Source organism: Cydia strobilella, chromosome 16, assembly GCF_947568885.1.
Source record: "Cydia strobilella chromosome 16, ilCydStro3.1, whole genome shotgun sequence".
NCBI classification, from domain to species: Eukaryota; Metazoa; Arthropoda; class Insecta; order Lepidoptera; family Tortricidae; genus Cydia; species Cydia strobilella.
Window position 1 is genome coordinate 8,324,824 of NC_086056.1, and position 15,580 is coordinate 8,340,403.

The 15,580-nt window shown below is 36.3% G+C and overlaps 1 protein-coding gene across 4 annotated transcripts in view; it reads right to left on the bottom strand.

Moving 5' to 3' along the window:
- Nucleotides 1–15,580, bottom strand: part of LOC134748443 (uncharacterized) — a 461,636-nt gene that overhangs the window by 225,054 nt on the left and 221,002 nt on the right. For all 4 annotated transcript variants that reach the window (XM_063683233.1, XM_063683232.1, XM_063683230.1 and 1 more), the window contains exon 2: nt 4,337–4,703. In XM_063683233.1, the coding sequence (XP_063539303.1) occupies nt 4,337–4,703 (367 nt within the window). The remainder of the gene's footprint in view (nt 1–4,336; nt 4,704–15,580) is intronic.

The window sequence follows — 15,580 nt, forward strand, 5'->3', positions numbered from 1 at the left end:
TGTGTATTTTTTTCAAATTTTTTGGCCCAGTAGTTTCGGAGATAAAGGGGGGGGGGGGGAATGGTCATGTTTTGCATATTTTCTTGAATAACTTCTAAACAGTTTTTTCTAAAATTATATAAAAATATATTTGAGATTCTCACAATGAGCTCTTTCATTTGATATGTAACACGATATAGTTTGACAAACTTTATTTTTTAATTTTCTCATTTACCCCCCAAAAGTGGCCCCCGTGTTTAAAATTAATTTGTTTACGTTATATGTCCATCTTTGGGTCACAAACTTACATATGTGTACCAAATTTCAACTTAATTGGTCCAGTAGTTTTGGAGAAAATAGGCTGTGACAGACGGACAGACAGACAGATAGACAGACAGACGCACGAGTGATCCTATAAGGGTTCCGTGTTTTCCTTTTGAGGTACGGAACCCTAAAAATACTAGGCGGTGCTAAGCATATATCAAGTAACGAGTATATTTATTTTTCTCAAGATTAATGTGAAAATGTAGGTTTGTGGGCGGATCTAATCTCATATGATATTTGAAATACGTCGGTAACAAAAATAATTCTTCACTAAGCGTTTCTGCTTGGGAAAATTAAGCATTGAGTATTACGCGAAGCATTTTAAAGAAACAGCAAGTAATAAATATTTACCCCAACTGAAATCTTGCGAAAAAACTATGTACCTACACTGAAAATTAAAATAATACACTTGGGTCCCAGTAAAATTTGCTAGTGCAAAAGGAAAGCGGTGACCATCCAAGAGCCATTCAAGCCGTAGAACTCCTACGAGCCTACATTCCGGCATTAATATCCTATTCGACCGATGTGATGCTGTCCCGGTTCCGGGCGAATTACCTCCCCTTTTCCCAGAACGCCCTCGTTGTGGGAAATTACCATTGCTCTGTGCATTTCTCAATTATTTTTGTAATAGCCTTGTTTTCCTGCCGAAGTCCTGCGATATTGATATGGATTCAGTGTTCCCGCCTGTTCCCAGTTCAATTTATAAAAGAGCTTTTCTTTTAAATCCATCTTCACCATGTTCACTTATCATTGTATTTCTTGTTGTACTGGGCATTTGGTATATCTCTTGCTGTTGTGGTTAAATAAAAAGGGCTCTAGGTTAAATAAGTCATGAGGTATTTGTTGAAATCTAAAAAGACAAATAAAAAAGGGGTTTTGAGGAAAAAAGTAAGCCGCGGATGGTTTAGGTATCGATCGACAAGTGTTTTACGGCATCGTGAGTTAAATAGCTACGTATTGAATTTGGCCTACAATTGAACTATTAAGATTGTGTAAAACCATAGTGTTTGTTTACTCGTGCAGACACTTTTATATGTAACATTGTTTATAGAATTTTCCAGAAAATATCATTTGTTTATAAGATATGTTGGTTTAGTCGGTTACAAGATGGGGTCACAAGTTGTAGGAAAATTTAATAATGAATTTAGGAACTTAATTAAAATTTTAAATTTTGTTCTGGCTTTCGGCAAAGAAAATTATTTCAGCTGAAATGTGGGTTGAAAGCATTTCCTAGGACCTTGTATACGTACTGTTAATTATGCCTTCACATCCGGGTTTATGAAAGCCTTGATGTTATTCATTAAGACTCCGTTTTTGCTGTCTTTAAAACACCCAACCCAGGCAATTTTAATTTTTCCCCATGTAAAAATCTAGTACAAAACTGTGTGGTTTTTATAAGCGATTCTGCAGTAAAATCACAAAAAATTCTTAATTGAGAACTTTTATCTTTTAAGAGAATTTATATTACAAATGGTACTACTTTACCGCACTAGTGCGATAATAAACACATTACGTAACTATGTTGAAAATTTAAAGGGTCATATGTACTGTAAAACTTTGTACGATACATGTGCGTATAGGTAATTCGTAACTCTTGTCGATTTAACGCCACTCGTTGCGAATTTTCTATTTTTCGCGCTTGTATCGTAATGTACTATTTTATCCAATTCAGTGAAAAAAACACAGTTCTGAATATTGTACTTGGATTTTTGTTGCATAGTTCCACAATATCATATTTCACGATGTTGCATTATAAATGCATGGAAAAATATTACAAAAGTTGGTGCAGGGAAGAATTTATATACAAAGAAAATTGTGACGGAAGATAAAGCACAGCGGGTGTGATTTATACAAAATCCCTGTTAAAGTCAACTGTAGTTAATACATTATGGTTAAGTAGCCTATTTATAAGTTATAAACATGCCTCGAGGATAGCTAACTTAAGTTATGTCATTATATTTCATTGCACTAAGTATTGAAATTATCTACCTAAATAAAAAAAAAAACAAAAGGACAAGAATAGATGACTCCTTGTATTATTACATCAACAAATATAAGTAACTAATATTTTATTTTCAACTAGATAACAAATCAACTTATTTTTCTTGTATATAATACATCTATAGACTTCAGTAGGTAAGATACATCCTGGATTCCAAAAATTTCAGAATGTCCGGTAATATTTAGACTAATATAAGATAAGATAATATTTTATTTCATTTAAAAATATCCAAAATTATAACAATCATAATACACTTAAATAGTACGTAAATACTGTAAATATACAAATATGTAGTTAACATTGCTTACAAAATCTTGTCAGCAATAATTGTTACCTGCTCTAACATATTTTACATCAATACCTAAACTAAGTAACTTAATACTTGTATCTTAGGTAAAAATATGATGGAATTTATGGGTGGTTTTCGTAACTAGCCGACATTTTGAAATAAATAGTCTTACTCTTACCCGAATACATCTTTATGTAATGTAACAATTGTATTATAACAAAAAAAAACGGAACGTGAAATAAATTTAAGGGTACAAACATGGGTAATTTTTTATTTTGATGTCATTTTTAAATTTTTCTTAGATTTTAATAAAATTTGGTGGAAAGATACAGTTCCTTATTCTGTACAACATAAGCGCAATTTCACTGTATGTCATTCAAAATCTTCCACTGAGTTACGGAATACGTATGGAGTTTTCCCAAACTCAATGGGAATTTTCAAAAATTCTATTGTCCCAAATTAATTTCGTTGTTTATTCCGACCAGAATAAGGAGCTTTTTAAACCTACCAATTTTATCAAAATCAGACATAAAAATAAAATCTACAAAAAAATGGCCTACATGTTGGTAAAGTTTTTTTACCACACCACCTGGGCTCTCTTGATTGTTCAAAAACTAATAAGAAAGTTTCATTTTATTCACATGTGAGGCAAAGTAATCAAATGCAAATTTTGAGTTGTGGTCTTATGTTTGCTGATAGAATTGACTTTTAAATGATGATTTTGAATGATAAATATTTAATAACATTAATTTTAAATCGATTTGCTTTGATTTTGTTTGATATTTTACAGTTAGTATTTTCCTTGTGTTGGTGTGGTGAAAAATTTAGTTTTTCACTTGGTGGCAAAATTTGTTTAACCCTCGTGCCTTGAAACCCTCGCAACGCTCAAGATTTCATTTTTCGAACCACTCGCTACGCTCGTTCGCTTGCTCGGGTATCAATATTAGCACACAGGTTAAACAACAACTTTGCCCCTTTGCAAAACAAATAACTATTGTAATTATAACGTCGATTACATTTTTATTCTCATGTTCACTGGATGAAAAGTTTTTTACTAAGTTTTATAACTCAACCCACGCGAGAGTTCTTTTGGGGATTTTTAGTAACTCTTTACTGTCGCACCTTCGTCAATAGAGTAGACAGAGTCAATAAACCTTTTTGTGCAAAGATTGACAAGTACCTTTCAAGGCCTGTGTCCTTATTGTTAAGGCTTGACTGATTTAAGCTTTTAAGCTACATGTTATATTATATATTTTTAGCACTGTTTGTTTGATGTTTATCACTGCAATGTTCAGGCGATAAGAGTGCCTACAATATACATACTTGTACTTACACAAATATAATTTACCATTAACATTATCTCGTTTTCTTACACTGCTGTACCTAGACACTCGTCTCAGAGTAAATAATCTCGCGATATATATTCTCATTGCGGCCGTACAGTCGACGACAAACTCGTTACGTTGAAAAATTACACTAATGTGGTACTATATTAACTCCCCTTTTCACGGGCCTTTAAACACAAGACGCCGTTATTTCTCCGCCTCATAATAAAGATCAATGTCTTCGTACTTGGCGTGAAACCATATTTGTCCTGGATTTTATTACTGTAATTTAATACACCAGTTTTCAAACAGGTTATTCACAAGAGATATTATGCTGATCATGCGCAAGGACATAGGTAAAGTAAGTATCTTACTTCATTTCATGTTATCTAGAAAAAAGGGTAAAACAGAACGTACCTGAAGCCATTTCACCCTAGTGATGTTCTCCTCCGTCACCGTAAACGCGCGCCTCTCCCCCGCCTTGTACGTTTCATCGTAGTACAGGTACTCCGTAAACGTTAACCCAGTAGTGGTATACTGCTGCGTGAAGTATATCGATATAGTTCCCGTGTCGTTTAAACGCTCGATCACCCACTTGCACTTAATTGGCGTCGTGAAGGCGTTAGGGAAATTAGGAGTATGAATAACGCCAAAGGAGCCTATTGAGCCTTTAAAGTGGCCCCCACATGTTTGGGGACCCTGGTGTTCTCGGTCTTTTTCGGAGTAGACGGTGGGCGCTATAGAGGTGATGAGTGTGATGCTAATTAGTCGGTTCATGGTTAGCCTGAAACAAGAAAAACACGAATATGAGTTTCCTGGCTGGTTCAGCATAGTCTCTACACAGTTCACTATTAAAAGTTTTACAAAAACGCCAACTGCTCTGCTTATTTCGTTTTTACTAATTCAAACCCGCAGCGGAATCATTTCCTGATTACATCTGTTCTACGTTAATATTTAAACGCCCAAGGGGCTCTCTGCATATATAGGAAGCGCTGGTAGCCTAGCGGTATAAGCGTGGCGTGCGATTTGCAATCCGGAGGTCGCGGGTTCAAACCCCGTCTCGTACCAATGAGTTTTTTGGAACTAATGTACGAAATATCATTAGATATTTACCAGTCGCTTTTCGGTGAAGGAAAACATCGTGAGGAAACCGGACTAATCCCAATAAGGCCTAGTTTACCCTCTGGGTTAGGTCAGGTGCCTACGGATTAGTTGCCAAGCGGACCCCAGGCTCCCGTGAGCCGTGGCAAAATACCGGGACAACGCGAGGAAGATGATGATGATCAAATCACTTAGAAATGAGATAAACGTCTAAGTATTTAATTTAATTGTCACCTTTGCCATCCCTATAAAAAGTAAGATTGAAAGTGGCAACTATGTAGTAAGACAGTATCAAGCACTGGTATTTACGAGTAGGTGTTTTATTATTATTATTTATTTATTAGTCATACCGATTGGATCAAGTACCGCACTAGATTAGTCCAAAATATCACATAACTATTTACAAATTGCCTACATTGCGTACCTAAGTACCTCGGATTATGTGTAGACAATCTCCCGTAAGTAGTATTATATCTGTACGTCAAGAGAACTAGTCGATAGAAACTTTAAGCCTAACGACCCATATTTTACTAAACGCTAGACAGCCCTGCGATCCGTTGCCTAATTGTTACAAATTTAATCAATGTTTAGACTGAATACGTGCACTAACAGTTTGACTATAATGTGACTTGTTTGTTAAAGGTGCATACATCCATACTTATACAACATATTCTAAATTTGAATATAACAAAGATAGATATACATAAATTATATATACTAAACTATTAACTATATGTAAAAAATACAATTAACTTAATAACAATTTTAAATTTTGGCCCTGGAGTCCGATTATGATTTTAATTTCTTGTTTTGAAACTGTTATGGATTTGATCTCTCAGATGTCAAGTAAGGCTACGCGTATGCTGAGACGCAGGCGACGCAGTTCCACGCAGCGCAGGGCAGAGCTGATTTTGTAAATATGGAACGTCCTTTAATTTGCCGTAAAATGACTGGACTATATAAAATAATTGAAAATTGATTCCAGCCGGCAATTCTACGAACAAGAGCCAAGTGCCGTCTAGGCAGCATAATTTTTGTTAGTTAGGTAAGTTAACTCCCAAGTCCCAACTTCATACACACACACACAAAAACTTGTCACACAAAAACTTTTCAGCAATACAGTTTACAAGGAAAGAGCTGAAAACACACAACCGGTTTCCAAACCTGTGTAAAACAAATAACAGTCGGCCAGAAGTTCTACGTAATCTAAGCAAATAAATTGGTAGTTTCGTTCGAGCCTCTTCCTGATTACCTTGGTGCGGTGAACCGCTGTGGTGTGGTTTCATTAGCGCTCGCGGTTGTCTATCTATAGGTGTACCTACACCATCAGAGCAGTGGCAACGATAATGTATGGTTGTGAGTACACCTTTAGTAGTTGTATGCTATAGTAACAATGCAGCACGATACGCACTTCAATAATAAATAAAAACAATAAAATTGAAAAAAGCGCGATAACATTGCCTTATTGTCAAATAGCGTTCTTTTTTTAGTCGTACTGTAAAGAATAACGGGCTCTAGCAATTTCTGCTATTCTCGATATTTTAAGAAACAGGCGAATATCCGGTGGCAGTGAGTCTGCACTTTCGTCTCAAGCGACGCTGCTTGACACGATTGTAATATTGGACCATACTATTCGTAAGCTAGACTGATTCCCTAGCCACGATTTTAACTCCTGTTCATATCCAAAAAGGGAGGGGTAAAAGATAGCTCTGGTCTAGTTTGCACTATATTTATAGCACAGTAGTACAAGCGAGTTGCACCGGCGTGTGATGTCAAAAACACACCAATATTGGCTTCAATTTACTAGTTCGAATCTGCTTTCAAACCACGGTCTAATGATGTAATTCTGAAAGTTGTTATCCAACTTCAACGTCAGAAATCAGTTGAAATCACATTACATAGTTTAGCCTGCTGCGCGGCGTTTCAACAAACTTGTTACTGCAAAATCGTGGGAAACCCTAACAACGCCCTGAAGGCGTTTTCATATTGGACGTAGAGAGTTGATACCATGTTATGAACTGTTTGTCCACAGTAAGCTTACTTGGATGCGGACAAATGAGTACCAGTACAATGTGTTTAAAATGTATGTTTGTCTCGATATAATATTATAGCGACGATTATCTTTGTCGGGTATGCGTCTAATTACTCGATTACCCCAATAATGGTGGAATGTATTTTATATTGTAGAGCTTAATAAATATTTTCAATGAACATGATTTCGAGCATGATGGGTTAGGCCGTTTTTGAGTTATCTATAGCAAGAAATCCTCCCCTTAGTAAAAAGACATACAAAGCACTTGAAATGTACATGATATTTACTAATGGCTGTCCTCAATATTGTGACAGAAGGGTAACTACGCTGAGCATGGCTCGACATGGTCTTGGCCAGTTATTTAATCATAGCACCACATCCTATGTTGAGTTAAGACTTAATTAAGTGAGCAAGAACATACTTATTGTTGAAGTTTTAACACCGGTCAAAAAGTTTGCCTGTAACTTCTGTCATTCAAAGAAAGAGAAAATATTATAAATAGGAGAATGCGTATGTCAATATAAGTGATGAGGGTGGACGTGACGACTGGTAGCAAATTTTCATTGCAATAAGTATCTTTTCAATATTTCTCGGCCTATGTAAGCACGTAAAGTGAACCAAATTCTGGAACTTATTGTTTGGGACCCTTTTTTACAATCTCATGGCGTGTGATTGGAATTTCAACATGTAGAAAATCGTTTGTTTTTTCACAGTGGCATATTCAGAAATGAAATTAAAATATAATATTACTAAGTATTACATTTTTTTTTCCATTTTCCATGCTTCGCACTCGCACACATAAATAGCCGGTTAAACCTGGAGTTCCCATGGTTACCAGTATAATTTGAAACTGAGTTAACGGTTTAACCGGTTAACCCCGCGTTAGTGGGATGGTGCAAATGGCACTAAGTACAAAATGTAAACGCGTAACAGTAGCAAGTTGTGTTTCCCTATAATTGGGTGAATACTCCATTATGATTATTGTATCTATTATTAAGTCTAGTATTGTATTATTTGTATTACACCTGTTGGCAAACCGTAATAAATAAATAAAAAATCCTATGCTGCAGTTTATTTTCAAATAAGAAAATACACATTCGTATTTATTATTCTTTAACAATTTGACACAACCGTGCAACCTCCCACCGAAATTGTCCGCACGCGAAAAATGAGTTTTTAGTATTATTTTGATACATGAAATCCACATTTGACAATAAGGCCAAGATTACTAGTATGTTTGTCCGTGGTGGCAGACCCAAATTCCCTGCAATAATACCTACTGGCTTCCTCGTGTGTAAACAGCTTTAGTTTCATTTTTGCTTGGGCGGTCTTTCTCAAAGGAAATATTTTTCTAAAGTTATTTGTTCTATGTAACAGGATTTTGCAAAATGAGTCCGGTAAGGGTGCATTTTTTATTGGGGTGTTTTTAGTTCTTTATATCGAGTCAGCGGGATTACCTGGTGTTTAATACAATTTTATTAATAAAGTAATATACACATTATCATTATAAAATAGTATGTTTTGTTAATATGTAAGTTAATGACGGCGATATTCGGCATCTATAAGTATTCGGTGCTTAACTAGGACGGCAAATGTAAACTTAATTGTGGTTGAATACGCTGTAATGCCGTGGCCAGCCATATATGAGCTATGTTATTAAAAGTTGTACAATACCTACACTTTTTCATCCAATTTGGGAATTTTTATGTTGTTTCTACTCAGAATCACGAGCTCTTTCGACACTAATTAAAATCCTATTCGACAAAAAAATTCTTATATTTTTGTTTCTGCGTACTAAGTCTGAAAAATGGTAATCAGAATAAAGAGCTTGTGATTCTGGGTAGAATTAACACAAATAAAAAAATAGGATACCCGGGTACCACTAACCCGGGGTTAAGCGGTAAAACCGGTAACCCAGTGTCAAATTGTACTGGTAACCATCATGGTAACTTCAGGTTTAACCGGTTAACTCCGGGTTAGTGGAATGGTACAAGTGGCGCTTAGTGTACAACTTTAAATAAAACGACCCACCTACCTCATCAGTTTATTTGTATTATTTTATTCAAGTACACTACACTATGTCATGAACAATTATGTCAGTCATTACTCATTCCTCAACCCACTGCACCCTCAAATGCGCCTAACTTCACAACAAAACTGAAGCCCGCCCTAGGCCCATTTGTCTGTAGAACAATGTGGATAATTTAAGCAGATACGCGGGCCGGAAAAATGTGCAGCCTGCAACGAAATCTCACGTTCCCGCTATATTGCACTTCATAGCGGGCCGGAGAATAAAATAAAATATATTTCACGTTAGTATATTGCGTACATTTTCATTTTGAGAGATAATATTTTCGAGCTTTTATTTGCTACTATTTTTTAGGTCGGTGTTATGGTAATAGTGTAAATACTAGTAATAGTTTTAACTAATAATTGCTTCTCTATTTCTATTACCGACAGGTAACAGAAGTCCTTTATTAAATAAACCTATTATATTTGAAAGTCAAATGTCGGATCGCACACAACACTCACTGAGTCACATGCTAAAGGCCGGTCCACACTGACCACAGACGCAGTACCCCAAAACCGTACCCGTTTTAAAATCATGTTTGAGTCTCACGGGAGTTTTATAGTTAAAACCTATAACCTATTAGTTAGGTGAAATTGTATCGTATATGAATGCTATAAAAACGTCGGAGAAACTGTTCTCACTATTACGAGTACATAGTTAACGATTACGATGAGACTCCAACTAATACGTTTTCAACATCATTATAGCTTTTAGTGTTAATCCATATTTTTGTTTACTTAGACATTATTTAGAGCTTGCGGGGTAAATATTTAACAACTTATTTATATAATTATATAATTTTACCGACTGAGCTACGTACTGTCTTTTTGCAAATACAGATTTTGGTACAGGACCGGATATTACATCGGGTTTTCTTCTTTTAGATTTATTATCGTCTGTTTCAGGTTTGTATATGGTTTCTTTATGCCTTCGTAAAACTGCATTAATTACATATAACTTTCTAACTGAGAGCAGTTGTGAAATTTGGTAGAGGTCACTGGTAGGGAATATATGTATTCATTATTTAAGGTAAGTGAGGCATATAAGGGCCCACCTTAATTTAAAAAGAAATATAAAAATGAAATAAAACTGCATACGGACGGATTATATCGCGTATATTGAATTTATAATACATTCCGACGTTTCGAACCCTATATAGCATTCGTGGTCAACGGGTGACTGAGGAAAAGCTACAAAGTGCAAAAATACCCACATACAAAAATAATGAACCATCATAGACTATAAACGTTAAGGCTATTTGTACATGCAAAATCAGTTCATAAGGCTAGTTATACAATACAACTATTTTCAAGTAAAGATATATTATATATATACGCGATAAAGCTACGCCGGTTCCAACCCTACACCTCTGGCCGGAGAAGATTTAATTCTCTCCTAAATTGTAGAAGGGTATCCCAATATGCAAGGACTTTAATAGGGAAGATGGCTTTTCTCTACCACTGCAACGCAACCGCAACCTCCCTTTCTGATTGTATGGGTGCTACAGAGACGCGTGTGAAGACAAGTGTTGTTGCCAGGGGCCCATTTCTAGACCTATATTAGGCTAATGTTATTAGTGTGTTGTCATAGAAACCAATACGATTTGTCAGTTTGTGGACTGATAATATTAGCCTAATACCGGTCGAGAAATAGGCCCCAGCTCGTTATGTCTGCTACTTCTGTGTGCGTGATGTGTTGAACAAATAATACTTGTGTAACTGCTATTTTTGAATTCTCCTTATTACACGACGGGCCTTATATACCTCACCTACCTTATTATATAAGCAGGAACGTGAAATGTATATAAAAGACATCTGTCCGCAGTTATCACCCTCCGTCTTTTCACCAAAGAACCTCATTTTATAGATGCCTTCGCTTGCACACATAAGAAATGCAATGTGATTTAGCAGAACTCACTATTCCTAATGGATGTATGTAGTTGTATTCTTATTTGTTAAATACAACCCAGTTGTGGGTAAATACATAAAATACATTGAAGTATTGGTTGCGCAGAAACGGAACTCAAATTTTGTAAATTCACCCCAATTTGCTCGCATTTTGGCATCATTCGTATCGCGTCTCGCTTCAACGTATACCTACTTAATACAAGCGAAATGCAGTATGAGATTTTAAAATGAGATCAAAATTCTGAATAGCCACCTGGAGCCGATTCAGATTTAACAACATGATCTTATTTTGAACCGATCTTGAAGATCGCGCACGGTGATTGGAGCATGCGAAATGTAGTAAAAGTTGTGCGTGACATACGCGCCAAGGTTTTGTAACCATAACAAGTTGTTAAATCTGAATCCGGTTCCTGCGTTGCTGGCATAAAATTACTCAATTGCACGCTCATTTCGATATCTGTAGTCCGTACCTGTTCACCCGTGCGACTGTTGATATCCGACTGACTGTTTAGGATCGTTGTTTTGATACGGCGATTGTTTTCGAGAATATGCGGTTTGGCAGGTTTGCATAAACAGCAGTTAGCTTCCGTATAATAAAAATTGCAATTTGACTGGTTTGTACTCTGCTACCCAGGTAGCATTTATACGTCATTATGACGTCAGGGACTTCTTTATTGCGTCATAATGACGTCAGTGTTACGTCATTATGACGTCGCTGACGTCACCGTGCTACTTGGGTATGTTGGACCTTTCAAGCAATACATCTAAATTTGTTTTGTAGTAGGAATTCATGATGGAGCGTACGAACTTTAAATTTCGAGTCGTGAAAGCTACATTGGCTTTATTTTAACAATGATCTATTAAGTAGGTAACTACACAATTTTAACTGTTCATAATCTTTATCTCTTATATGTATGTATTCATTTTATAGCATACCAATTGATTTTACATTACAAAGTTATTAGCATTGTAAAAAAATCTTACATAGTAGTTAAAAATGCACGTCAGCTCATATTTTCTAAAGCAAGGTTTAAACTAACTCGGCAGAAAGTACAATCTTGAACTATTAAAAGCTGAAATAGTTTCAGGCTGCAACTTTGTGGATCCCATTTATCTTCCTACCAATCCACGAAGAGTTTCGAGTTAAATTGAACTAGAAATCTGTTCGAAAATCAATACTCCCTTGTGCTGTTCTCACTCCATAAAGGCATGACTGATTTACAAATGTCTTATTGTTCAAACTAACAAGTATAGGTATATTATGTAGTAACAGTTGGAACTAGGAAGATATATCATTACTTTTAGCATGTGAAGAAACTTTAAATGATGAGTCTAATGTTTATTTGTTTAAATCTTAGGGAGTATTACGATGTAACCTTATGAAATTTCTATTTCTTAAACAAGAATAGCGTCTTAATAACATTACTACTATAACATTTCGCGTAAAGGTTCGCATAATTTCGGATTCAACATGATTAAGATGATCTATATTTCGTACCTAATGCAATCATTCTCAAAGACGGCTTTCTCAGTACAAGCATCTTATATACCTCCCTGGCCCCACGTTGGGCGCCAGTGTGAGGGGGCAAAGTAGGTAGGCCTCACTCAACAGGGTGTAGTATGAAAGGCAGGATCCAGGACGATCAAGGTATTTATTAATTGAGATATAAAAGCACCTGTAACTACAGGTGAGAGTTAGCTCTGTAACAGTTATAAAATCGCAGATTACTTAAAAATTACTAAAACTTACAATATGTGCCTTTACGATGTAGTGTAGTCTGAAGGTGCACTGGGCAACTAGATGTGTACTTATACACTGCACAACACTAATTTGTATTATCTTAATATTTGATCACAATTCACTATGTGTTTTTGGCTCACTTGATGTTTGTTCTCAGGTATAAATGTAGTTTGGGTTCTCATAATGTTATAAAAATAACAGTCGAGTCAATCGAATTTGTCTTGCAAGTATTAATATCTGTATTTTGTTTTCAAATTCAACAAATCCTTGTACACTATTTTTTGTTCTGCAACCTTTTACTCTGCTGTTCACTGGCATAATATTTGTTGTTGCAACAACAACAAATATTATAGTCCTTGCACTTGCATGTAAATTATTTGTACGTTACACTCACAAACACTTTTCACTCAACGGAACACACTTATAAGTCTTATAACCTCAAAAGAAAATATTTCACCGCATTATTTTCATTCATAGGTAGTACATATGCAACGAAACCGGTTCGTGATGCCTTAGAAATACTTAGCATTTTGTTATGTATTGTGTGTGCACATAAGCACCTATTTATTAATCACTCCATTCACTTCTAAAACTAAATTACTTAAATTAGCCCTTTATAACCCGGGTTCGTTGGCAACAGGACAAGATGATTTTCTAGTCGCGATGAACAAATTTGATGCCGATATAGTTGCGATTTGCGAGACATGGATCAGGCAGGGACAAAATCAACGCGCACCGCGTGTCCCTGGATATAAATTTATAAATGCTCCGCGACCCACTTCGATGCGCGGTGGTCGCGGTGGCGGGGTAGGTTTCTATGTCAAAAGTACCGTGCGCGTGCGCCGATCTACCCACCCTGTTGCAAATATAGAACAACTCTGGTTATCTGTTTCTCTTAATCGCCGTAGTTATATAATAGGTACAGCTTATCGTCCTAACCGAATTAACGCTGACATGTTTTTTGATGCCCTCACCGAATCTGTAACATACTTCTCTAAGCACGACTTTGTTGTTTTGCTTGGGGATTTTAATATTAATGTACTAGATGCGACGAACAGTAACACGTCAGTTTACGTGCTTTCTTAACTACTTAGGGTTGGAGCAGGTGGTATCGGTACTCACTTTTCTGTGGACAACGAGACACTCCTCGATGTTATTTGTACCAACGCGCCTGTGACCGATGTATGCGTCTCAAATATAACAGGTTCTCTCGGTCATGCCATGATAACAATTACCTTGCCAATAAAACGACCCAAAATGGTGCCGAAAACAATTACTTATAGGCCAATCAAGGATATTGACCAGGTTAAGTTTGATAGGGACCTGCAGACCATAGATTGGGAAATGGTGTTACAAATTGATTCCGTAGAAGGCATGGTGGAGACTTTTAATTTGTTGTTATTGACTTTATTTGACATATATGCTCCAAATAAATATATCACAATCAGGCGCAACACCAATTTACCGTGGATCACTGACACTATCAAAAATCATGATAGAAAAGCGTAATGAGGCTCATCTTGCATACCGTAAGTCTAAATCGGAAATCCATAAGCAATACTATAGTGAATTGAAAAAACTTGTAACTCAAAGTATATTTAATGAAAAACAAGCTTATTACAATCACCATATCAATTCTAATTCCAAAAATTTCAAGACACTGGAAAAACCTTAAAAAAACTGTTTTGACAGATTTTAACAGTCGAGATAGTCTTCCTTGTCATTTCAATGACCCAAATTTGATTAATGACAATTTTTTGAATGTGCCTGGCAATGGTAAGGTTGCGTATTATACCCAGTCATTCTTTGAAACCCGCCGTTATGGTCATACTTTGTTCAGCTTGAAGCCAGTGGACGAGAACGAAGTATGTAAATATATACTGTCCATTACTACCAATTTAGTTGGGGTAGATGCAGTTTGCCGAGAAATGGTGCTACTCACCCTTGCGCGCACCCTGCAGGTGATTACGGCAATCATCAATCGGTCTATATTGACTGGCGAGGTGCCTGCTCTGTGGAAATCTGCCTTGGTTACACCTTTACCTAAGGTGGATAACGCGCGAGAACTAAAAGACCTTAGACCTATAAGTATATTGCCCTTCCTCTCAAAGATTCTGGAAAAAGCAGTCTATGACCAGTTATATAAATATGTAGAGGATAACAATATTCTGCCTCAATTACAGTCAGGTTTTCGCAAGGGTATGGGGACTGTGACTGCCCTGATAGATGTTGTGGACAATATTATTACAGAACAAGACTCTGGCAAAGGGACTTGTTTAGTGCTATTGGACTTTTCTCGTGCTTTTGACTGCATACATATTGACTTACTGCTTTCAAAACTAAAGTATTATGGTGTAGATACAAAGTCTCTTTTGTGGTTCAAAAGTTACCTTGATGAGCGTACCCAGTCAGTCAAAATATGTAAAGATGACGGCACTTTTTTGGTATCTGATGCTAGACCGATAACTCGTGGTGTCCCTCAAGGCTCGATACTGGGTCCTTTACTGTTCATTATATATACTATATAGTGCCGATATAACTAATGTTATTAGGCACTGTAAATATCATTTATATGCAGATGACGTTCAATTGTATTACTCAGATCGCTGTAATGACTTCGCCAATTCAATCTTTAAAATCAACGAAGATCTTGAAAACATCTCATCCTGGGCTGAAAGAAACTGTTTGTTATTAAACCCTCTTAAGTCGAAGTACATGATTATGGGCACCAAAACACAGATATCTCGTATTTTGCACTGTGATCCTCAAGTACACATCAAAGGCTCTGCAATCGATCGCGTAGAAGAAG